Source organism: Gracilinanus agilis, chromosome 3 (genome assembly GCF_016433145.1).
Source record: "Gracilinanus agilis isolate LMUSP501 chromosome 3, AgileGrace, whole genome shotgun sequence".
In the NCBI taxonomy this organism is placed as follows: domain Eukaryota; kingdom Metazoa; phylum Chordata; class Mammalia; order Didelphimorphia; family Didelphidae; genus Gracilinanus; species Gracilinanus agilis.
This window is the reverse complement of record NC_058132.1, coordinates 330,788,110-330,815,728: the sequence shown is the minus strand read 5'-3', so window position 1 is coordinate 330,815,728 and position 27,619 is coordinate 330,788,110. Positions and strand designations below refer to the sequence as shown.

Here is a 27,619-nt window from a genome sequence, read left to right as displayed (position 1 = left end):
TAAATAATATTTCTGTATGAGGAAAAAAAGTGCTTTTTTGGGTGGGATTTGTTTGTTCTTACCATTTGTGAGGACACTAAATATAGTAGTTCACAAATGTTTTGAGACATACAATTCTTTTTAAAGAAAATAGGATTTTAGATTGTAAAGATGAGGGACATTAAATAAATGTAAAGAAGGATTACTGTCTTATCCTAAGACACTACAGATAACAGTTTACCTCTTCAGTAAATAGTTGTAATCCAGGAAGTCTAAAAAGGCCTCTGACCAGTCAAGTGCCACTAAGTCCATGCCTTAAAAGTCATGCATTTTGGGGAGCCTCTCAGAGACTTCCTCAGTGAATATTTACTCTTAATCTGCCCATAAGTCTAACAAGGTTGGCCATATGGTTTCCAAGAACAGAACAAACTAGAAATAGCAAAGTAGAAGAGATGAAAGAGATAACTATAGACAAATAAAGTCATAGCATTATGAAGTAAAAGGACAGCCTGGTGGTGACAGAGAAACAGAAATCATAACAAAGACACAAAAACTAAAAATGCACAATAGCTTGGGATCATTTTACATAGAAAAAAATATCATGTTTTAATAGGCCTTATGAAAGATCATAATATTCCACAATAATATAGTGAATGACATTATGATCACAACTGACAGTACGAAATAGTTATTTATGCTTAGTCTATTCTGTAGAAGAATGGAGGAAAATGTATGATTTTTTAACAATCCATGCCACAAATGGTTAAAAAATTTGATTAAAGAGTTAAGACTCTCAGATATCCAGAAAATTTACCTACCATTCACTAAGGTATCTAGACAGCTGAGATTGTTCTCAAAAACAAAATCTATATATAACTACCAAGGTATTTTTCTCCTAAGTTCCATCAGTAGAAGATAGGAAAATAGAAGAATAAATCAATGTATATTCATTCTCTTGTACTAAAGGTACTATTTTGTATAGACCCCTCCCTCCTAAGTTACTTACCAATGAATGAAGTTCTTTGAATATACTGCCTCCACAGATTCACTCTTGGAACTGCAAATCATGTTGCCTGGGTCCTGGAATTGTTAAAAAGCAGTTATCCTAAGAAGGTGTGGTGAGCCTTAATGCATGAGCAGATCAGTGCAGAAATTGAAGAAGTTTGTTGCCCTATCTCTTTAATTTCCTATATGTATGTGCAAAATAGAGAGTCCCTGAAAAGGAGGGGAGAGAGGAAATTTGAAGATGAAACTATGGAGGCAATATGTATTCAAAGAACTCTACTTAGCTCTAACTCTAGCCTTCTCCTTCATGAAACTGTCTCCACTGACCCTCACTCTTGGAGGCTAGTTAATGAAAATATCTCACCAAAGATTAATACTGAAATAATAAGATAAAAATTATAATGCTGAATAAACATAGAATACCATGTATCTTCTCTAGAAATATAACCAACTAAACCTTTTATTGCTATAAGTTGTGGAAACTATGATCATACCTACAAAAGATGTTTGAGGTTGCATAGCTTCCCATAAAAGTCTAAGGTTTTGACAATAAAGTCATTTCTTGTTACCAGACACTACAATAGTTCCATATAGTTATTTCCTCAAATGATGAAGAGATCATATAACTTCGAGAGCCATGATGACCATTCTCAATTAGAACCCTCATAATGCCAATGATCCCTAGTACAGCAGTTAGAGAGCTGATCTTGAAGTCAAGAAGATCTAGATTCAAATACCATCTCTAACACACACGCTGGTTGTGCATTCCTGGGCAAGGAAGGCATTTATCTCCTCTGGGCCCTAGACAACTCTCTAACAATGTAAGTTTGAAGAAAAGTACTAATCTAAATTGTTAGAATAAATTTCTTCATCATGGAGTTACTCATACCAGTAGAAACACAATTCTAGACCCCATTCTGAAGAAAAGGTTGAAGTCAAGATGGTCCACTATGGTGAATATGAGTGAAGGTTATAAAACAACTGTTGGAAAGGTTAGCTCCCAAACCAAACACTATTGTGACTATAGAAGAAATGAAATAAAATAAAATGAAGGAATAATCGTTCTAAAAAAGCAGCTTATGGCCCTATTGTGTTACAAGTACTCTAAAACTAATACAGCACACATAAACCAATTTGTTACTGAATGAGACAAAAAGTGCTTATTATTGGGTAAAAAGAATTCCTGGTTAAAGAAATGCCTTAATAGCTTAAACCAAAAGGAAATCCTACCATGATTACAGACTCACAGGAACAACTCCGAACTTAATTTAGCCCTCCATGATGGGAATAAAGAAGCCAGAAAGACTAGGTACAATTGTACTTTAATCTTTTCCCCTTCACAGAACTGTAGGTAAATAACATTTTATAATAGGAATGTAATATTCCTATTGATTTACATTAGTCTTATGGCTACTTTATCTTCATTTCATTTCAGTTGATCATAATTAAGTAGGCTTTGAAATGGCTTTAATTCTAAATTTTTCCTAAGTTCATTCTCAAAACATTAATGATCTATAAAGAATTGTTCTATAAGAAACCCTAAAGTATAACGTTTTAAAAAGTAAAAGCCAGAAGAAACACCCACCCACACCCACAAACAACCATGTGTATAATGAGCGAAGCCTAGTCTACACATTTAATAGTTTCTGATTATCTGGAATATTGCTTTTTCTTACAATGAGATTCACATTCATTAGTGTGTTAATTTGTGAAAAAATAATTTTTTAATGATCAAAGAGATCTTCATGTAATCTTACTTTACTCAATAAACAAACATTTTTCCTTTTTAACTTTTAGTCAGTCAGTAAACATAAATTGAGCACCTGCCATGTACTGTGCTAAGTCCTGGTGATACAAAAGAGGCAAAGACATTTATTGTCCTCAATGAGCTCACAATCTATGAGGGAAGACAACAAGCAAACAAATATATACAAATAAGTCACAGAATAGTTAGTAGAGGGAAGGCACTAGAATTAAGATCAGTGGGAAAGTCTTCCTGTAGATGGGATTTTAGTTGGGACGCAGAGATGAGAAGGGAGAACATTTCAGATATGGGCGAAGAGCTAGAGAAAATGACCAGAGTTGAGAGATGGAACATCTTGTTTGTGGAACAGCAAAGAACTTAGTCACTAGATTGGCAAGAATACTGTGGGAAATAAAGTGTTAAGAAAACTGGAAAGGAAGGAGAAGGCTGATTATAAGGTCTTTAAATGCTAAAAAGTGGATTTTGTATTGATCCAGGAAGCAATAGGGAGCCATTAGAGTTAATGAGTCAGACTTAATGCTTTAGGAGAATCACTTTGGCAGCTGAATAGAGAATGAACTGGTATGGGGAGACTTGAGGTAGGCAGACCCACCAGTAGTGGAGGCATGAAGTGATGAGGGCCTGCACCCAAATAGGTGAGAATATCAGAGGAGAAGTGGGGGTATTATTCAAGAGAGGCTTCAATGGTGAAATCAACAGGACTTGGCAATAGTTGGATATGGGGAGGTGAGATATCAGAGAGTTCACCATGACATCTAAGTGGTGAGTCTGAAGGACAGGGAGGATGGTGCTGCCCTTTGCAGTAAGAGTGAAGTTATGAGGAAGGGTGGGTTTAGGGGGAAAGATAATGAGTTCTGTTTAGACTTGTTGGGATTAAGATGTTTACTGGACATCCAGTTTGACAAATTCTCAAATACAACATTGAAATTCTTTTTGTTTCTGTTTAAGTCAAAATATCCAGCAAATATACTTTACTGTAGGAAAAAAATTAGACATTGCACCAATGATTTTTAAATTGTAATTTTCTAACAGATTATTTAAATGTTTTAAACTGAAATGATTTATATTCATTCCATCTAACAAAATGTATATTTAAATCAAAGAACTAAATTATGACAGGGTTATTTAAGTTCTGGAAAGATCTCAGAGGCCATCTAGTATGATCCCCACCTTTTACAGTTGAAGGCCCAGAGGCCCAGAAGTTATGACTTGCTAAATGCCCTACAGGCAATGTAAAAAAAAAAAAAAAAAAAAAAAAAAGAACCCGAACTTAGGCTTTCCTAACTATAAGTGTGGCACCCTATCCACTACACCCCATTGCCCCTAATGTAAATATAATAAAACTCTAATGGGACAGTAATAAAAAATACTGGTTTTTAAGTTACAAGATATGGATTCAAATCCCATCCTTGACATTTAATGTCTGTGTGATCTTGGGTAAAACACCCTTGTAAGAGAGAGGAATAGACTAAATGAATTTTGAGTTCTCTGTTAACTCTAGATCTATGACCAAGATAAAACTGTAATTTGATATTTAACAATTTTGGATTCCAGTACTATCTCATTTCAGATGGTCAAATATCAAAGCAGACTCCATATTTCACATGAAATTTCTTACCACTGAAAATCCTTTCCAATCATATAAAGAATAAACAAAAATATATAATTCACCCTTTAAAAAATAGCTGATTTTTTAAGCAAGTTTAAATAATTTCTAGTTTCCCATAAGCTAGTCTCTATTATATTCACTGACAATACAAGTGAATCTATTTTAGAAAAGGCATTTAATTTACAAAGCTGAGGAGTTTGCCAGAACTTTAAATTTTAGGAAACAGATCAATTAATGTAAATTAATTTTTAATGATTTGTAAAAGAGATCTAGTCTGAAGCAATATAAGTTCAGAGAGGTAGAGAATCAGTAAATTCCAAGGATTGATGGCATTTGGAAAGACCTTCTGCAGATTTATTTATGTTCTCTCAAAGTAAACTCCTTGTTATAAGGCAACTAAATCACAATTTTTGGAGAGTAAAGTTGGAATTGAGAAAGTCAAATGAAACAGTCATTTGGCTGGATTCCTAGCCAGGGAAAGACACATGTTTTAAAGGAAATCAGTCCAAAGAAAAGATTAGTTAGAAAATTAATCAGCTGTGAAAATAAGTACTGGCTCAGAAGTCTAGCTTCTAGGAGGAATCATATGGTGATAAGAGGATATTTCATATTTCTCTTTCCTTTTGGCTAGGTTTTCATCAATTTTACTTCCACAAATCTCTTGTATCCACCCCCTTCTTTCCACTCACATTATCTTCCTTCCTCCCTCTCATTCACATCATTGTCACCTCTTGCCGGGACTTTTGAAAAATCCTCCCATTTATTCATCTTCTTGTTTCCATTCTCTTCCCTCTATACACAAAGTAGTCAAAAAGAACATTCCTAAAACATGCCACTGCCTTCTCAAATCACTTTAATGGCTCCCTATTGTCTCTAGATTAAAATATAATGTCATAAACCTGTTCTTTAACACTAGCCATTTGTTTTCAGTTTACCTTTTCAAATTTATTTGATATTATTTGTCTTCATACTTCCACCCAAAATGGCCTACTTGCTAATCCCTAAACAACATGCTATAGAATTACTCTTCTAACTCCCCTTCTTCAGTCTTTTTCTAGCTTTTTTCAAGACTCTGCTCCTTTGCCACTGTCCTAATCTAGCCAGTTGTTAGTGTCCGCACCTTCCATTTTATTTTGTATTAACTTCACTTATATTAGTCATGCTTATGCATCTATATTTTGTATTTACTTATCCCTTCAGCAGTAAGCATGAGGTCAGGGTCTGTTTTATTTTTGTTTTTTATTTATATTAGGTAGTATAGTACTTGACACATAGATACATACTTATTGATAAGCCTGATAAGCTTAAGAAAGCTTATTTACTAACTTACCTCAGGAGGGTAGGAATGACAAAGAGATTAATTATTTTTGGACTCAGGGATGTATCATTTAGAGGAGTTTAAAAATTTCATTTCCTGAATTTTGCAGGATACCTTACACAGTTAGCTACTTAACTATTATTATTATTTGAAAGTTTGAAGTGTAATCTAATCAAGGAGTATGGTGTCTTTACAGGTCCCAAAACAAGTATTAACAAAGATAGGATTATGCTTCTTCTAAACATATCAATGTCATGCAATTTATCTAAAATGTAAAAATGTCAATCTCTTAGCCAAGAATAAAAACCACAACAAATAAATAATATAAAATAAAAACTATAATAAAAACTTGAGACCTAGTAATAGGTCAAATCACACACAAAAAATTACTTACCTCTTGATATGAAACAAAACAAACATGACAAAGTGGAGCTGTGTGAATTTAGGCAAATAACCTAACTTTTGGGACCCACTTTTATTAATTATATAATGAATGGGTTGGATAAGACGACACTCAAGGTTCCTTTCAGCTCCAACATTCAATGATTATTCCTTTTTTTATGACTAGTGATTTAGTACACACATCACCAAAACCAAAACTACAAAGGAACATTATAAAAATGAAATGATTTAAATTCTCAAAAGATTTATCCAGAAAATTCCTAAACTATAGGAGGAAAATAAATTAACTTCATTAAGAGCATCCTTAAGACAGCATATTCTGATTCATATAATGGTCCAGAAGAGAGGAAATAATGTGCAAAAACTACTAAATATGAACTAAATATACAATGAGTAAGACCCAGAACAGTTAACTCTTAGGTTATTTTGGGAAAAATCGAAGTATACAGTGAAGTCAGAAAAGAGGGAATGAGATATTAATAAAGATTATTTATAGCTATTTAAAGCTACCTCAAATACAATGACTATGAACTGGCTTGGGCACAGCAGAGTCTCATAGCCAAAGCCTGGAAGTACCAGTTTGGAGTTCGCCATGTACTTAAGAAATTAAAATAACTGAACATTCATTTTTTTTTATTGACCTCAGGGATGAAAAATAGACAAAAATCAATTACCAAAAATTTTACATAAACCAGATAACTTTCCTTGAGTATTCCAAGAAATAAGTTTGCAGAATTATTCGACACACATATTCCATTCCTATTGAAATTATTTCTGTGGTCCAAATCATCCTTAATATAATTAATGAAAATGACTATCACATTATTCCAAATCTCATTGTTTACCATTACATCCAAAAGATAACTTCTCAGCTTATTTTTTCCATCTTATTTAATTCACACTTTCTTTTCTCTTAAACCATACACAGAGATACACATACATACCATAATACCCTCACCATTCCTGGTTCTTGCTTGCTTTTAGTTTCCTTTCTCCTTTCCACCTTATGTACAATTCTATCTTTTCATTAGTTTCTTTAGTAAACTCTGCTTTCTCTCCTGAAGTAAATACTTTCCCATCAACCCTTAGCTAAATATTATCTGCTTTTCTTTCATAATTCTTCTCCCAAACCCAGACTTTTCTATATTTTTCAAATATTTACTTTCTTGTTTCCCAAATATCATCAGTGATAAATATTACTTTCATTAAAAGAGTATTTCAATGATAAACCAATATGTGTGGAAGAAAAAGATGTACTGATAATTGGTATGAATACTAATATTTAAAACTGCCTTTAAGTGATAACCATGAAATATGGATACACTGTTTTACAATTTTAATGGTAAGGTTTTAGGTCTTAAATCTATTTCCTTTATCTCTTTCTAGGAGATAACCTCTGTTACATGCCAAATTCCAAAGAACTTAGCACAAAACCCATAAAGAGAATACCAACACCAGTTAAACATTATTTATTGGAAGGCTATATTTTTCAAAATGACAATTATGTAAATGCAAGAAAAAAAGACGTAACAATGAAAGAAGAAAAGAAAGATATGTAATACTGCTAGAATGTGAAAGTGAATTAATTTTCGTAACTTCATTTTTAGTATTGATCTGCACATGCATCTAAGATCACAAGTCCTTCCCTAGGCTAACTGCTTTTAAAAGTTCCAAGATCCACAAGGTGCAGCACTGGTTCCATGAGTGGGGATCTATGGAGGCAATTTTATAAAGAATGGGGTGTTTTTTCTTTCCACTGGGTTGAAATGGTTGATAAATTACATTAAGTTAATGACATCAAAAATTTGTTTAATGTGTTGGTTAAAACACATTGGTTAATAAGTTGGTTAAAAATATTTCTTTTAAATATTTTTACCTCACTTTCAAGAAAGAAAAGAACCAGCATCCTGATAAGGTTCCCATTGGGACTGTTTCGACCCCTCCTCTTTGCTAATGCTTCTTCTGCTTGGGGGTCATGCCTGCTAAATAGCCTAGAAGGAGGTAACAAAAGAAACACACTATAAATTTCATATAATATATTTTCAGATTGCATTTTATTGTCTTTTCCTGCTTTGTACAATTATCTGAGATGACAAATATTAAGGGCCATGTAAAAGATTCACACCAGTTAAATACAGGTTAACATAAAAGTATATAAATAAGAAATAATTACCTAATCATGGTACTTTACTTTACATGGTAGATTACTATCTATGAAATGTATTTTTTATTCAAGACTTACTTAATATTAACCTAAGTCTTTGGGAAATTGACAGATCCTCCAAATTAGAAGTAAATTTAGCAGAGAAATAAATGATTTGGATACTGACTTTGCAGTCCTTAAGAGCTTTTTATTTTTCCAAATATTATATTGAAAAGAGTCCCAATTCACTGCCACAAATGTCTCTCTCAACACAAGACTACCAAAAAACAGCAAATGGAAAGACATGATAACGAGGGAAAATTTTGGTTTGGTAAATGCAAATTTAAAACAACATACAGCAAAGGGGTTTATTTCTATAAATTATTCAAAATATTTAAATGCAAGAGAATAAGAACACAATAAATTTGCAGATGCTTAAATAAAGGAAATTCATTTCTCTAAATCTATGTGTAGCAAGTACTATGTGTATACAAACCTTTGGGATTTTTTAAAAAAGAAACAAATCTTCACCTTTTAATGCAAAGCACACTTTTCTCTGCATTTCCACAAAGCTTTAATGTAATATAGGAGGAGATGCTGAAGATGACAGATGATGAAATCCAAGTCAAGGGTAAAAAGTATAGCAAAATCCTCAAGTAGAATTGAAAAAGAAATATTGGGGCCTCTTTACTAACCTCTTCTTTGATAAAAATTTCAGTAAATGGAAGATAGGAGAGTGGTGAGAGGACAGTGTCAATAACTGGTTTGGAGAGTTCATCTTATTAAGTTCTAAGATCAAAGCATTATGGACTTAATTGGATGGGACCTCAAAGACCACCTAGTATAACACTCCCCATTTTAAAGTGAAGGAAAAAGGAATAAACAAGAGATCCTTAGTCAAGTTCCTTTAGTAATAAGATAGGATTTGTATCCAAGTCTGCTGTTTCTTCCACTGCTGCATTGCTTTCTCCTTTGATCTATTAGTACATAGTGAAAGATGAAATGGCTCAATATCCACAATACCCTTTTATATAGCCTGCATCTATTTCTAAAATGTTAAAATACTGAATCCTTTACAAACTCCAGATAATCCAATTGTTTTTACCTTTTGTGAAAGGTCAAGATAGTTAAATATCCTTTAAGGAAACTGAGAACTATCCCCTCCCCCCAACCCCAAACAACTCCTACTTGACTTCCTAGGCCCAGTCCAAACAGTCTTTAATATCTACTTAACATATCTGTGATACTTTTACAACAATTTAATAGGATTGTTTTACTATTTAGAAAGCGAGATCTGAAAATTTAGGCATAATTACAAAGCGTGCTAGTAATAGTAAACAGCATGTTAGAAACGTAAACTAAGGGATACAGGGATCAAATGATACTCAAGGCTTTGTTGATTACAATTGACTTGGAGTATGCTTAAAAACAGCTGAATCTTTTAAGTATTTAATGATAAAATGAGGAAAAATAAAATTATCTTGTTTTAAGAAAAAGTCTTATGTCATTATATTAACAATAGGGGAAAATGCCCCTTTCCTTAATGATCTCTAAGTATTAGAAAGAAGCTAGAGCTTCAATTTTAAATCTTACATTTAACCTTAAATTAAATAAAAGTTAAATAAAAAATTTCTTAACACTTCTTTTTAATTTCTTAGGTCACAAATGTTTCCGTTTGCTCATTTCCTTAAATCAATCAGATTAAGATTAGGGGAAAAACTTCACATTATCAGGGAAGTAATTAATTATATTAAATTTTCCAAGATGAATCAAATCAATGTGGAAGAGATAACATACTGAAAAAGGTCTTTGTATTTGAAATGATGAAGCATCTTGGGCAGAGGAACAATTTACTCAATCTGCATTTGATTCCACATTTGGAGATCAATAGGAAGTGAAACTGTGTCCAATATCATTTAAAAAATACAAACTGACTAATAATATCATACCATTGACAGATTCCATGACACCTGCAAATATATTGGAATTAAAATTCCATTATAATCAATACAAATCTAGACTTAAGGTCAAAATGGCATAAGTGCAACTTGGAAGAATATATATAGTTATTGCTATCTACTAGGCAAACTTTTTAAAGATGGGGCCAAAGGAAAGGAAATGCTCATCTGTCAGTCTGTTTCTAAGGTAACTCTTTCGAAGTTTCATTGTATTGTATCCTACTCATTGCATCTGTCAGATTAGGAATAATGGCCTGATAAAACATTTCAGGGGGCCCCCATCTGGACCATGGGCTTGCCCATCACTGTGCTTCAGCCTTCACTATAATGTTAAAAGAGAAAACTTAAACAGCAGGTTTAAACAGGCTTCATTCTGCTGGGATCAGAAGGCTTTTTTTTTTTTTTTAATCCCTTGTACTTTGGTGTATTGTCTCATAGGTGGAAGAGTGGTAAGGGTGGGCAATGGGGGTCAAGTGACTTGCCCAGGGTCACACAGCTGGGAAGTGGCTGAGGCCAGGTTTGAACCTAGGACCTCCCGTCTCTAGACCTGACTCTCACTCCACTGAGCTACCCAGCTGCCCCCAAGAAGGCTTTTTTTTTTAATGTAAAATCAAACAAACAGAAAAAAGCCACTGAAATAAGAACTCACTTTGATTAAAAAAACAAAAAACTTTTGGGAAAGCTAGATAATAGCATGTTAGAAATTAGATTTAGATCAATATCCTACAACTTGTACCAAGATAAGCTCTAAATGGATATGTGACCAATATGTACAAGTTCATATTTTAAATAAATTGGAGAAATATGGATGAAATTACCTATCAGATTAATAGATAGAAGAAAAACTCATGACTAAAGTGATACAGAGGGTGACAGGAAATCAAATGGATAGCTTTCATTACATAAAATTGAAGTTTTTGTACAACAAAATATAATAAATCTAAGATGAATAAAGAAAGAAGAACTGTGGGAAAATCTTTTTAGTAAGTTTCTCTGATCAAGTTTTCATTTCCAAGGAACTATATTAAATTTATTATTTTTTTTAAAAAGAGCTATTCCCCATTTGATATAGGGTCTATGATTAGAGAAAGTTTTCAAGGAAGGAACACAGGCTATCTATAGTCGTATAAAAATACTTCAAATTATTAATTAGAGAAATATAAATTAAAATAAATGTGAGAATCCATCTTGTACTCATTGGATTCCCAAAGAGGATTAAAAAAAAGAAAGAAAAAGACCATGTTGGAGTAGGTATGGAAAATAAGTTTACTGATGTTATTATTGGTGAACCTATGAATGGGTACAAACATTCTGGAAAGCAATTTGGAATTAATAACAAAAAGTTACTAAATAATGCATTCCCTCTGACCCACCCATATCTTTATTAGGCCTAGATAAAAGAGATGTAACAAAGGAAGAAGAAAAAAAAACTAGGAAATTGAAAGAACATCCATCACTTTGTTTCAAATTGTGGCATATGAATGATACTACTTTGCTGTAAATAAAGAGAAAAGAGAGAGACACAGAGAGAGAGAAAATATGATTTTAAAAAGTCACGGAAAGAATAGAACCAGAAAAATTTAAACAAAAAAGTCAATATTAGAAAAGTAAACACTTCTGAAAGCTTTTTTAACTGATGAAGAATAATAGGATAATATAGATAATAGGATAATGAGAAGTAGAACGATTTGTACAATTAATCATGATGATGTTAAAACAAATAACTTTTTAAATTATAAGAATTCTGATCAATGAAATGACAATATATAATTCCAGAGGATTAATGATGAAGCATGCTATTCATCTCCTAACAGAGAGTTGATGGATTCTGGGTGAAAATGGGACATACTTTTGAAAATGGCCAGTGAGAAAATTTGTTTGCCGAACTATATTTGTTCAAATGAAAAAAAAAATTCCCTCTTTTTAAAATGGGATTGACAGAAAATAGATTTGTCAATTATAAAATAAAATTTAAAATTTTCAAAAAGAAAAACTATGACAAAGTTAGGTTTTTCTTTTTATTATATTTTTGAAATTAGTATAAATTACTCTTTTAACCCTAGACATCTTAGTGTTGAAGAAAAAAGGTCCTGAGACTCGAGTATTTGGCAGTTAATATTCATGAAATATAAACAAAAAAGCATCTTTTGTTCTCAATGTATTTCACCTTGGCTGGTTTCTAGTATTACTTTATTGAATTCATAGTTGGTAGAGAAGAAAAAGGGACATTTAAAAAATACATAATGAACAAAATTCTTAGATTACTCAAAGGTTTGCAGGTGCAAAAGGAACCTAAATTAGATTTCCAAGTTTTTCCTTTAAACTTTAAGAATTGTATAATTGCTAAGAACTTGTGAAAATATTTTTCTATGTTAAAGGCCTTTTCTATTCCACAGATGAAAGAATGACAAGCAAGCCTCATAGTCTACCAACAGGACAAGCCACGTAACTTTTCACACCAATGTTAGGGATAGTTTCCTATACCTGTCACATTAGTTTTCTCCAATTAATAATTTAACAAAGTGTCGATGGTTACCATTAACTCACTTTTTGTGAAGGAATTCTCCTGCTGCTACTGCAACAGGCCGGTGTGCTGAATATACCAAATGGTATACATTTTCACAATCTTCATTAGAAAGTGCTTCTTCACTTCCACTGAAAAATACACAAATATAAAATGTTAAACTCCACATTATTCAGCTAAACATATTTATTCTATAAGCATTAGAATGATATACAGTAACCAACATGAATCTTAAGTGATTATATATATATTTGGAAGAGTCAGAGACAGCTGGGGTAGTGGATAGAGAGCCAGCCTGTAAGTGAGAAAGATAATGTGTCATCCTACCTCTGACCCTGGACAAATCATTCAACTCAGCAGTCTGAGGGAACACTGTGACTACAAATTACAAAGAAGGTAAGGATCTAGTTTGATAGGAATTCCTTAGTAAGAGCTACTAGAACTGATGAAATCACAAGCCTTTATGGAATAAGGAGGAAATTGTGCAATGAGGGTCTTCTGGGAAAAGAAGGAATTTTCAATTATATCCATTCACTTGCTATGTCCTGACAAGTTTTCCTTAAGAATGCCTCTCCCAAACTTTTATTCCTTCTCATTCCCACTGCAACCACTCTAATGTCAGGTTACTATCTGATATTTGGACTATTAAAATATCTTCCCAATTGACTGGTTACTCTAGTCTCTTCCATTTCTAGATTTAATATTCCTAAAGCCCACATCAAGACATTTAGCAGTTGTGGTGGAACAGAGCATTAGACTTGAATAATTTAATAATCTGGACAAAGTACCTAAAGTCTGATAATGACCACATCCCTCTTCTTGTATGTCATATCAGGCATTTGCACACTTTTCTTTAGTCAGAAGAGGATACTAAGTTTGCAGTCAGACAGTAGGGAAATCATTTTACTTTTCTGCCGCAGGTTCATCATATACACTATGAGTAGATTTGTATTAGATTACATGCATTGTTGTGGTTCAGTTGTTTCAGTCATGCCCAACTTTTTGTGACTCCATTTGAGGTTTTCTTGTCAAAGAAACTGGAGTGAGTTGCTATTTCCTTCCCCAATTCATTTTACAGAGGAGGAACTGAGGCAAACAATTAAATGACTTGCCCTAGATCACACAACTAATAGTGTCTGAGGCCAGATTTGAACCTAGGAAGGAAGATGATTCTTCCTGACTCCAGGCCTAGCACTCTAGCTGCCTTTAGTGTATAATAAGCAAAAATGAGTGCTTTATCACTCATCCACTCTCATCTTGAATCTTATATACTTAAGATTATCTCTGAATTCTCATCCAGCTGGCAAATTCTAGAATTCCTCATTCATCATTATCAGAGAACTTGAGTAGGCAGTATAGGACAAGACAACTAAAATACCACCAACAAAAAATTAAAAGATAATACAAAGGAAGAAAAAAAGAATGCTGTTTACATAATAAGAAACAGAAGAAATTTAATTTCTTCTTTATTAAACAGAAGTAACAAAACTAGGTCATACAAAATGTAGAACAAAGTGAAACAACAACAAAGAAAATATTACTATAAAAATATCTACTTCTAAAGTATAACTTTATTCTGATCCTATGTTACTCATGGTTTCTATCTTTAGTAACTTCTAAAATAAGTCTTATAATTTCAAGTTCATATTACTTTTAAACATCTTAATCTGTGAACCTGCTTTCTGTATTCCAACCCAGATTCCCAGTCATTTGCATCCAAACTTAGAACCCAGATTACATTAAATTAGTACCCTACTTTTTCATCATTTTTTGTCCATCAATCTTGCTCCAACAGTGAATACAAGGTGTTCATAAAGAGATCATGGCTCTGTAATCCTATCACCATTCACATATTATTCATAATGAAAAAGAATAAATTAATCTGAGCAAATAATGTGTTACAAATCACAGAAGAAACATTTTGGTTTTTTTTTTTTGTTTCAATTGATAAATTAGTGGGATCCTATATGGCCATCATGTTGAATTGATGGCACGTATAGACCTCTCTATGGACACACATGCCAAGGACCCAGTGTGCCCCTCCCTGCAGCACAGAGTTAGCCAGAGTTCCTAATTAGAAAGCCAGAGGAATGTGCAGCTGGGCTGCTCTCCCCCTTTTCCCTGTAGGAGTTAATAAGCAGGTCTCTTCAAGAAAGAATCCCTTGCAGGACCAGATTGCCCCACTCCATTCGGAATACAATGGCCTCTTCATTGCCTTTGGCCTGAGTGAGACAGAAACAACTTATGTCTTTACTATACAAAGTATTTTGGGGATTTGGTGATGTGTCTTTTGAGTTTGTACTTTAAAAATGTTCAAAACTGTAGTCTAATGATTTAGGAATAAATTTTATGAACCAGAGGCTAGGTTTTAGGGTTCCCCAGTTTCTTTCACTAGCAAACTTGGGCTTAATTTGCATTCTTCTTTTCTTCACCTCTTACTAGCCTTTTCAATTTGAGTTAAAAGGAGTGCCTGCCTGAGGGAGACCAGATGGGCAAGAAGCTCTGGAAAACATAATAGTGGCTTGTCAGAGGTAGCAATCAGTCTTGCATCCAGATTAAAACCTGACTTCAACCCTTGATCATCTGCTAGAAAAGGTTAATCTGGAGGATAACCCCCTTTGTGATAGAGTGAATGTCATTTAACCTGAGGGTTATATTTTCCTATAAATAAGGGGTTTTACTGTAAGCTGGGGCATTTTTGCTCCCCCCCCAGGTTTGAGGGGATCATAGCTCACTTAACTAGAGGGGAGCAGAGTGCTTGCACCCCTTGCTTCTCCCTCTCTCCAAGTCTAACTAAATCACCTGCCTCCCTGCCCAACGGTCCAAAGAGTGGGTAGAGTGGAGGGGGCAGGGAAGGAGGTGGCAAGTAGTTGCTCCAGCACTCAGAGGGGGGAGGGGCACAGAATGTGTGTGGTGGGGAATAGGCAGGGCACTTGGTCAGGAAGGTAGGGTGGGGGCATGGCCTGGCACTCCATCTTTAAAAGGTTCCCCATCACTGCTATAGGGCAACTTTTCACATCAGCAAAGACAACTGTCTTTCAACCAGAGCCCACTAGAAGCACTTTACGATATTTGAAATAAAGGCGTTTTCTAAAATCAGGATATTAATATTAACACTTGAAATACTTACTGAAGTATTAAAGTAACTAATCGAATGGCTTCCACAGCAACATCATATTCCTTATCAAGTGTCATTGATACAATGCGATCCTAGACAAGAAAACAGAAAAAAAAATTCAGACAACAAACTCATACATTTGTTAATGGTGAGTACAAAACCATTTTTTCTGTTAGACATGACAGGTACACTTTTTTTTTTTTTAAACCCTTAATTTCGGTGGGCATTGGGGGTCAAGTGACTTGCCCAGGGTCACACAGCTGGGAAGCGGCTGAGGCCGGGTTTGAATCTAGGACCTCCTGTCTCTAGGCCTGGCTCTCACTCCACTGAGCTACCCAGCTGCCCTAGGTACACTTCTATGCTATTTATTATCAGGTACATAAGGACATAGTATAGTGAATAAGGTCATAGTGAATTTGTAAAATGAGAATTAATATTCTACCTTATTTAACTAAGTTTGGATTCTGTAATTTCATCTTTATTAAAGCAAAATACCTGCACATGGTGGGAACATGTGAAAAAAAAATTAAGAGTTTGGTGCCAAATGTGTTAAGTTCAATATTTCACTTTAAGGGAATAAAGGATCATAACTCTCAGTAACATGAAATCTAAATAGTTCTCATTTGCATATTTAATCTCAACTGTCCTTCACCAGATATAAAAGACATTGAAATTTATCTTTTCAGTTTTTTCCAGGTAAATTTAATACACTTATATTACAAAAGAAAACAAACCTGAAATATCTAAAGGTGTATAATATTTTATTCAGTAAGTATATTCTTAAAAAGTGTTTTTATAATCTTAAAATGAATGGGAACCTATTTCCCTGAATTTTATGTTTACTAAACATTGTGAATTCTTATAAAACAAATCTTTTGGACCTGAAACTAAATACCTTTTTCTATCCCCTCCAAATATATTTGTTTTACAAGTCTAGATTGCAAATATAGTTCTGAACCTAAAGCGAGGAAGAACCGCATTAAGGAATTATTATTACAATAACATTCTTTCCTACATATTAGACACATCAACTATTAAAGTTGTAAAAAGAAGTAAAACAATCGCTAATAACTAGAAGATGAAAAATTATGATGTTTTCCTACATTACATTTTTTCATACATACCTTGAATCTGTTAGTGAATAATTCCAATTTTGGAAACAATTCTCTATTGGTATACAGACTCTGAAGAGCTTTTAAACACTTCAGCCTGACTTCACCTTGCTACACACAAAAACACAATAGGTTTAGTCAGTATCACGAGCATAAAGAAAAGCATATAATTTTAAAGGAAATCTAAGAAAATATTCTAGTTTTGTCATTTATTTTAAGTTATATTTTAATTTGTTGTAGAAATATAAAGTTAGACTGGAACGAATGGTGACAAAAAGTTTTCTTTATATTTCATTCTTCAAATATTTTACAATTAATTGAAAATTTCAGTTATTTGAAAGTAAGATAATTTTCTTGAAATACATATAACCAGTGACAATTAGTATAAAAGGTTCTCTCTCTCACACACTACCTTGAATTCTTTAGAAACTTTCTTTGTGACTTAAGACATCCACATGTAAATAGGTAAAAGGCTTATCTATATTCACATCCCCTACTGTGACTACTAGTTAACTAGCTCTAGTACAAAATCAAAATGCTCTAGTCAAGAAGCAAAGGATGAAATTCAAACAAAAGATTAGAGTATTTAGAGCTTAGTATTTTAAAGTTTAAAGTGGGAAAAATTGAGTTTCTTAATAGCATAATAGTTTTTTTTAACGTAATACTGTTTGAAGAATGACTTGTGTATGCCCATTTTCCCCCAGAAGAACTGATATGAAGAAAGAAGCAAGGCAGTTTTATATATGTTTGTATCTTTTGCTTCCTCTAATAGGGGAGGAGGGAGGGAGTAAAAGGACAGAGAGATTTTTCTGGGTATTTTAATATAACAAACAAATATGTTTAAATTAAAAATCTAAATGTAGACTTTGAATAACTCAACAGGGAGAAGGGCCAGAGAGGTTGGAAGAATTATTATAAAAGTAAAAAGCTAAATTGAATTCAACTGACCTGACAAACCAATAAAAGGTTTTTAATTTTGCCCGTGTTATGGCATGTGGATTATGTTTCAGATAGAAAAAAAAGATTATCTGGAGTAGTGGACCAAGAGTGACAGACCAATAGGAGAAACTATACTTAAAAGTTAAAGCAAAACCTTTATTAAAAGAAACTCAATATTATAATGATGATGTTGATGATGATAAATGTACATTTATCTAAATCTTTAAAAATTTACAAACTGCTCTCCTTCCACTAACCTTGGGCCTGCAAATGGAAATGATTGAGAGGTAAAGTGCCTTGCCTCAGTTCAGAAAGGGCAGAACTGAGTCTTGAATCAGGTCCTCTATTCACTGTTATTTCTACTCTAGTATCTTGTACCTTTTATAAGATCAGAAAAAAAAGTGTGGAAAAAGGGCCTGAAATTAAGGTCAAAAAGAAAGGAAATATGATAACATTGTTAATACAGAGTCAGAGTTTTATTAGCCACCATAGCAAATTAGAAAAGTCAAGTGACCATAATACAGAGAATCTTATTTGGAATAGTTCAGTATGAGGGAAGAACTATGAAAAAGCCGAAAGGATTCCCATTCTAGGCAACAAGTCCTCTATAACTAAAAGTTTTCTAACAGATTTCTAAGAATTTCTGAACCCAATGGTAGATTTTATCAGGAACCCTCTAAAGCACACAAAGATTTTGTGAGTTTTTTAAGGAGAAAATCTCATAAGCTAAAGTTAATAAGGGAAGCATCTTTCAAGATGAACATTTTGACTAGAAGCCAAAAAAGGTGTTTGCATTCTAATGAGGAAAAAAATATTCTTTCTCCTGAAAGCAAAATGAGTACAATGACTACAGTCTAGGCTGGAACTGAGAAGTGGAAGTAGTTAGAAAAACTACAGATATAAAGAGGTGCTTTAAAAGAGTATGCTCGAATAAGGCTGATGTTTTATACTTGTAAAATAAGAGCATTTAGGCACGTATACACATGTATAATACATACATGTATAATATGCCTATTATGTGACAGGAAATATTCTAATATTATTGTTATAGACAAAGAAAATTAATGGCAAGGTAAGAAGGGCCACCTTCTTCCCCAGTTATCCCTTTCCATATAACCCTGAAGCCAGCTTTTCTAAAACTTATAGTCTTGATGTCACCATAAATCACTGTTTTCAGAAAAATTTTTTTATATTTTGCAAAGTGCAGTATTATATATAATTAAATGTTTGTTATGTTTTAAATAAAGAGACCACTTTCTATACTTGAATTCAAGTCCTGCCTCTGGCACATATTGGCTTATATGACCTTGGGACATCTCTCAGAACCCCTAGCAATTTTCTAAGATTAAGATATGGAACAAGTGCAGACCAGCATTCCTAGAGGGATTTTTTTTTGTAATGCAAGGTGGCTAACAGAAACTTTTTGCTTCTGTAATTTCTAATGGTCACAAAAAGTCAGTTAAACATCTTAGAATGTTCAGAAAGTCAGTTAGAACTTAAAGCTATAAATAAGAGGTGAAGCTCCAACTGATGAGGCTTTTGCCTTCTGGCTTTCACTGTGGCTGAAGGCTTTTGCTTTGGCCTTTCGGCTTTGGCCTAATTGCTTTGGCCTTGGCTTGTGCTTATTTTGTTTTGGGGAAATTTGGACCTATCTCATTTCTCTGGACCCCTCCCTGATCTCCCATCTCCATCCCTCTCCTTCCCTGATTTCCTTTGGGTTCTGGTTGGAAGGGAGGGCTTGGTGATTGAACATAGTGGGTTTTAGTTTCTTTAGATAATTGGAGTATCCTCAAATAAGTTATCCCTAGGTTTGATAAAGACTTTATTTAAAAGGCAGTCAAATCTTCCTGACTGGGACACTCTGTCTAAACCTCTCCGTGACCCATCCCCCACCCTCACCCTTCTCCCTAGCAGCAGTTAGAAAACCCTGAACCCCTCCCCCTTCTGACTGACCCTGGTATTAATAAATCCCCTTGTTACCTACTCAAACCCTGTGGTGAGTCATTGTGTCGAAAATTAAGACAAGGGCCAAGAGGAAAGAATCATTTCCCTTTATTTCTTGAGACAACTGGGGCATCCATCTTGACAGGAAGTACCCACCTTCAAGACTTCCTCCAGCCATCAGTTTGACTGGCAGGGAGGGGCCCTCTCGACCCCTCCCTCAAGAGACTTTGAAACTAACAAGAGAAACCCTCCAGTCAAGCCTAAATGTTTCTTACTGGCCCTAGTTTCCTCCCTGTATCCTCTGTCTTAAGCCTCTGGGAATAAACCTGTTTGAGCTGCCTCTCCTACATACCCTATTTCCTTTATCTCCTATATACCTTCCCATACCTTCATTCCTCCTCCAATCACCTTATAATCCCTTATTCCCTTTTATCCTTCCTCACACCCACCTACTCAACTTATTTTATTATTTTTTTTATAACAATGGGTAGTTATCAATGCTGATGAAATCACAAGTTCAAAGCATCTCTTCCCCTTTAACTCTTAATTAGAAAATATAACAATGAATTAAAGAGAAGAAAGTTGGTTTAACTTTTGAAATGCCATCCTAGAAAAGGAAATTGTAATTAGTCATTTCTTCAGACTCAACAAAAGACAAGATTTTTACCCAAAGTATTAGGCCTTCTTAGGATGCAGTCCATCTTTTTATTTTAAATTGTGAATGCATCAAAATACTGTAAGGATAGCAAAGCAATGATCTAAGACAATTCCAAGGGGTCCCATGGTGAAAAATACTATATATCTCCAGAGAAATAACTGATGGAGCCTGAATACAGAGCAAAGTGTATTATTTTTTACTTTACTATCACTGTGTATGCGTTTGCTATTATTCTATGAGTCTTCTTCAACAGCACGACAAATATGGAGATATGCTTTGCATGATCATACATGTATAAACTGGATCAAGTTAGTTGTCATATCTCAAAAGAAAATTTGGGAATCAAAATTTTAGAAAATCAAATATTAAAAATTGTTATTTCATATAATTGGGAAAACATTAAATAAAAAAGAAATACTAGAGGGATTTGGTTTATGTGCATGTATCTCAGTACCACAATGTATAATATGTGAATGACTGCTTTTAAATACTTTTAAATTTTTCACAACTATAAAAATACATTTAAATATTAACACAACTCCTAGAATTATAAGATTAAACATGGCTACCTTACTAACAAATAAAATAGGTAATAAAACATCTTCCACATGGATTTGTAGCAGTTACTTACCCTATCATGAAGAGTCCAGCCAACATATTTTAAATAACTGTCATTTAGGAAAGCATCACTATACATTTTCATCCATACTCCAATTTCTTCAATACAAATGGCTCTAATTTCAGCAATTGCATCACTAAAGGGCAAAGAGACTATGCTTTTGAAAACATTAAAATAAGATGTAATTCTATCACCCCAATTCCAAACAGTAATTATTTAATGATCCCTTAGACTAAATGAGCAAATGCTAAGAAAAGACTCTACCAATAAAAGAGCTGTAGAAATTTACAATTTGCTTACATTTTCTAATTTGAATTTGAATGTATATCTTTCTAAGTACCAACAATGAATGAGTGAATAAGTGCATGAAAGAAATATAAATTCAGATGAACAAGGAACTTTTTCTTGACCAAACTTGTGATTTTATCAGTGTGGAGAGCTCTTAGTGAGGAATTTGCACACTGCAGATGACAGTTTAATTTAACACAGTTGCCTAGAGCACTGAGCTGTTGAGTGACTTGCCCAGGGTCACAAAAATCTATATGTGACAGAGGTTGGAATTTGAACTCAGGCCTTCCTGACTGATGCCAGTTCTCTATCCATTACACCATGCTACTTCTCCATGTAGAGCAAAGATAAGATACATAACAATTATATTTCCTTGGAGGTAGGAAAATATGTGGCAGGCAACAGAGCAGGGAAATCAATTACTGATATAAACACCAAAGATTTATAGTAATTTGACAAATTATTCTTATAATATATAGATAATGACAGTCTGTTATTACTCCATCATACTGACATTTTTGGAAAATGTCAGTATAATGACATTTAAGAAAATTTTCTACTTCTCCTAAGGCAGAAAATTAGAGACAAAGTGACAATAAACTAAATTCTAAAATTTATTTTCTCACTTTCCCCAACTTGGCTGATGATCCTTTATAATGAAACAGAAATGGAACTCTTCAAAATTCAGGTCTTAACCTTAGGAAATCTCAGTTTTTCTTTTTTAACACATTGCAGCCAATGCTTATTCTTCTAAGAGGAAAGATTGCTCTTTTTAATACCTCAACTATGGTATTATCCCCTTGGTCTCTACTTCCTTTATAATATCAAGCCCAACAACATTTCCAAAACATATTATCATTTTCCCTAAACCTATTTTTTGGTCAAGCTTCTTACTTCTGTTGAGGGTACCACCATGCTCCCAAAAGACACTATAAGGATGGTATTAGAAATCAAGTGTTCTTATATTCATTTAGAGATAAGAAGTAGAGAAGCTGGCCTGAGAAAGAATTGGAGTTTGAAACAGATCTGAGGCAGTGTCAAGTTGACTGTGTGTGGAGGAGGGATAATGGTTTTTCTGTGACAGTCTCTGGGTATGGAAGTTACACTCTCTCTGTCTCTGTCTCTATCTTTGAGTGCTGGGAACAGGTGACATCTTTTCTTTCTCTCCTCACTGTCTAAGTAAAAGGAAAGGAGGGAAAAACCTGAAGGAGCCAAGAGATTTTCCTTTTCCAATTTGGGAAACAATAGTGACTGTCTATTGCTGTTACATAAATTGTTTTTATCTCTGAGAAGACCAAAGAAAGACCTGATCTTTGGTTTAGACTCTGAGTCTGCTAAGGCTCAGAGTCCTAACTTGGTTCTTACTGAGGTTCAGCCAGCTGGTCTTTGCTATTTTTATAACTTGGAGGCAAAGTTAAAATGTATATAAGTCGTATGAGGATAATAGTATTAGTTTTATTGTAGAATAGGGAAAATTTGGATTAGATCAGGAAGGAACAGTGTAACCTGTGGAACAGGAGAAGCGGTTCCTTGCGGAAGCAGGGAGTTTTATTTGGGTGGAGTTAGAAATCCTTTTTTTATGTTTATATTCTCAACAAATAGTTTATATTTTTTTATAAAATAAGGGACTCCTTAGCGTCCTTGCACCGGGCCCTGAAGGGAAGTTCACTTATGAGCTTCATTTCAATTATATAAACTGAAGATACTTTATAAGCACAAGCAACAGAGTATCTAATCAGTTTATAATTAATAATCAATTCATTTACACTTATTTTGACAATACTCAAGTTTATAAACTCCAAGTCAATGTTAACAATGTAATCTTCTGTCTTGTTAACTTTCTCTACAATATCTCTTACATCTACCATCTTCTCTTCACTTAGAAAACCATTACAGTAGAACCCAATTTTCTGCAACCAATATACTCCAAGATTCTTCATGTTAAGAACCTCATATTATAGCAAACCTCATTATTAAATAAATATTTCTCATATAAACATACTTAGGTACTTTATGACTTTTCTGAGGCTTATCAGAGCTACCAGCATTACTCCCAAATCACATTCATTGGTTAAAAAAATCAAATTGTGTATATTATATCAATAAAAATTTCTAACACCTATATAATTTTTAAAAAATTAGTTGCATAGTTTTCCACGATGCGGTCATAACATATTTGCTCCTCTACTAATATACAAGAACCCTCGTGCTTTAATCTATTTTTAAATATATTTATTGCAGTTTGGACACCTTCCTCTAAATTAGAATGCCTGTTTTGTTTCACAATTTGGCTAAGGTTTTTTCTTTTTCCTTCATAGATTAGACTACTTCAAGTTGTACACAATCTAGGAAACCTTGCCTGACAACCCTAGGTTATACTGATCTCTCCCTTTCCATGAAATTCTAGAGCAGTTATTATCTTTAGGAATAGTTCAGAACATTTTTTGGTACCTCTCACATTCTTTCATTAGATAATAATAGTCTTTGAAGCTAGAGACCATGTCCAACTATACAGTATATAACAAATATTGATGATGATTAAAACTATAGCCACATGGCCAACATCTTGCTCTGTAAGATGTAAATAGAGCTCTGACATTTTAATTCCACACTGCTCATTATATATATTTCCTTGGCCTGTGACATATATACTGTACCATCTCTTCATGCATTCTAGATATTCTGTTCTTTGTTCATCAGTCTATTCTATTCTTGTAAATTGCTCTCTTATCTCATAAATCATAAGTGTACATTTGCAACATTGTTGCTGGATAACAGCATTTGAATTTTGAAAATATTCCTTGTAGGATTCTATTGCAAGCTTAAGTACTTAAGATTACAGGTATATTCAAATCAAGGTAAATTGAAACCTCTCTTTCTAGAATACCTTACTAACGATAATCTCTTATATGAATAGAGTTGAGGGTGCTTTTTTAAAATAGCTTTCAGGTTCCTCCAGGTATCACTTTATATCATGTAATCTACTTGCCTTTCTATTTTTATTATATTCTCCCTATAGTAAGACTGTCTCTATGAAGTGGTTGCCTGGATTCTGAGAGACTTCAAGGCAAAGACTAAATAAGGTGATAAGAGAGTAAATGGGTAAAGAAATGGCAACAAGAGAGATGTTTTAATATTATATGAACTGCAAGGATAAATGAATCTATTGTGGAATAAAGTTGTTTTTTTAAATAAGACTGGCATAAATAGGGATAATTCCTTATTGTATAAATCAGTGAAAATAAATTTACAAACAGGAATAACATCACCCATTACCATGGTTTTAGGTTTTTTCATAAATTCTCTTTATACTATCATTAAATCATAATTATTTTCTGATATTACATTGAAAAGTCTTATTTAACTTGCAATTCCTTATCATAATAAAGTTCCTTTCAACAGCACTGTTTTTATTACAATACATGATAGTTTTGTATTTTCACATTTGTATTAAGATTAATATGGGTGTTTTCTGTTGCTGATTTTTTCCCCTCATCTCTATATAAATTGTACTTCTTTTTTGTCCAAAAAGCTACTTCTTTTTGCTTTATGTTTACAGAATACTTTAATTTAATACCACCTATAATGTTAGTTCAGCATTCCTTGTAACTACTCTTATTCAGCCTTAATATTAAAACAAACATATTATAATATAATGGCAACAAGGTTTTCCTAAAATTGTAAACACAGAAAGGGTCATTGTTACTGTTTAGAAACCATTCAATAATTCTATAGGCTTTCATATGTAGATTCAACTGTGAACTTATTTTATTTTTCTATTTTTATTTTTTTTTTATTTTAAACCCTTAACTTCTGTGTATTGACTTATAGGTGGAAGAGTGGTAAGGGTAGGCAATGGGGGTCAAGTGACTTGCCCAGGGTCACACAGCTGGGAAGTGTCTGAGGCTGGATTTGAACCTAGGACCTCCCGTCTCTAGGCCTGGCTCTCAATCCACTGAGCTACCCAGCTGCCCCCTGTGTGAACTTATTTTAAATTAGTTTTAGTTTAGAAAAATTTGAGTTTGAAATGAAGTCATAACACAAAGAGAATGAGAATCTATAAATGTTTTGAAGACAAGGCTAAATGTTAAGGCAAAAAGTTTAAATTGCTCAAATTATATGTTCATTTATGACATAAGTGAAAACATGTCTTAAATTCTATTCATTTTCTCATTTTTCACCTCTGCAAAAAAAGGAGAAAAGTATATCCTGATAGCTTTTCTATAGGGTCAAATTTAATGCACTTATAAAAGCAATTTTCATTGCAATGAATTTTAATTGTTTAGCAGTTATCATATTTTCTGTTTACATCATATTTTCAGTGTTGTAATTAATGTCAATTGTTTCCTTCACATTTTACAACTGCTAGATGTTGCTGGGAATGTAGTGTTGGGCATGGATTGAGGAAGTACTATGATCAAATACTCAGAAACCTATTGTGTGGTCCTGGACAAGTTACTTAATGTAAAAAGTATACAATAATAATAGCATCTACCTCCCCAAAGCTGTTATGAGGATCAAATGAGATAATTATAAAATGCTTATTTAGTCCAATGTTGGACATATAGTATTACATAAATTATAGCTATTGAAAATATGATTTTTCTCAAGATTATGAATTCATTAACAAAATGCATTTCTTCTAATGCTAACATCCTACCATATGATCTGCTTACTCATTTACTGATAATACCTTATATATGTTGTTTCTAGTTGTGCAACACTCAAAAAAGAAGTGCTGATATGTAGCATAGTGTACAACTCTTTATTTTAATTGGGTTACAGACATTAACGCATGTTCTAAGCATGATTCAAAATTACTTTCTAGAGTGCCTGGATACTGCATGTCTTTTTCAAAAGTGTGTGACTCATCAATATTTTTACAACTTCATTCACATTTTCTTGTGTTCTGTCTTATCCTTTTTTGCCATATTCCCTGGCATGAAGTGAGAACTCAGGAGTTGATTTTTAGTTTTATTAGTCTTTGGAGTAATATTTCACTTTGTCATTATTTTGTAATTCTTCCTTTTAAAAATTGTTTTATCATGACCCACTTATACCCTGAGGATAAAAAAGTTATCTTTTCTTTCTTATCCCAGTTATGTTAATTTTGTTCATGTCAAAGATTTTAGAATTTAGGTATTTGACAGTATCTAATTTTATTTTTTTGGGGGGGGAATCACTTCTATCATTTTTATGGATGAGAAATGAACCTCTAGAAATAGCAGTGAAAGGTATATATAATCTAGTTTTTAAAAAAAATGTCCAAGAATGGAACAATAGGTTTAAATTCTTTCTATAATTTTGTAAATTAATTTGTATCATAATGCAGTATTACCTTTTGACAGCCATTGCTCTCTAAGAAATGAATCGATATAATATATGGAAAGCCCCTTTTAAACTTAAAAGTATAAAAGCTGTCATTACAATGTGGCAAATTATTCAGATGTTTGTTGATTAATGTGTTTTTTTGTGTACCATATTTCTAGTTAACTTCTGAATGAAATTATATTCAATGTTGTTATTACTGTTCTCCATTTTCCAATCCCCCCCCCCAACTATCTATTTAAATGATTTTATCATCAACTAATTTTATATAGCATTTCCCCTCACTTCTTGTGCATGTTTTTTAATTTTGGTAAGTAGATGGTGTAATCATACAGACAACTTAAATATCTTTAATAACATTAACAAGTTTTTTCTGTTTGTTAAAATAGAAATTTTTTACTGTTTTAAGTTCCTAAGTAGTGTTAATCTTATCCAGAAACTTAGTTATTTTTTTGAAGAAATGTTCATGAGAGATGTAGGGCTACAAAAGATCCTTTAATTCAAAGCACACCATTTTGAGCACATTGTAGTATATGGTGTCATATACTGGTCTAAGCGCAGTTCCTGCCAAGATGTTTTTCAGTTTTCCTAGCAGTTTTTTGTCAAATATGGAGTTCTTCACTAAATAACTTAGGTTTTGGGGTTAGTCAAAATTTAAGTTAGTGAATTTGATTATTTCTGATTCTTTTTCATCTATTGTGTTCCATGTTCTATTTAGTTTTGAGGACTACTATATAATAAATTGATATCAAGTAATGTTATTTCTCTTTTAAAAAATTTAAATATTTTTGTCATATTTAATTCTGTAGTAGTGAAGTAGGGATATAACTTTAATGTACTCAGGGTATTATCAGTGTGAGCATTCCCTCCAGAAATGTAGATCTTAAACAAATCATGCTGGACTTCATCC

General features: G+C 33.2%; 1 protein-coding gene across 1 annotated transcript in view; it reads right to left on the bottom strand.

Annotated features, from left to right (window-relative positions):
- STAG1 (stromal antigen 1) overlaps window positions 1–27,619 on the bottom strand; it is a 257,933-nt gene that overhangs the window by 106,254 nt on the left and 124,060 nt on the right. Inside the window, exons 9-13 of the mRNA XM_044669151.1 lie at window positions 21,106–21,229; window positions 16,946–17,044; window positions 15,834–15,913; window positions 12,727–12,834; window positions 7,955–8,069 (exon numbers count right to left, since the gene is read on the bottom strand). Coding sequence (XP_044525086.1) covers window positions 7,955–8,069; window positions 12,727–12,834; window positions 15,834–15,913; window positions 16,946–17,044; window positions 21,106–21,229 — 526 coding nt within the window. The remainder of the gene's footprint in view (window positions 1–7,954; window positions 8,070–12,726; window positions 12,835–15,833; window positions 15,914–16,945; window positions 17,045–21,105; window positions 21,230–27,619) is intronic.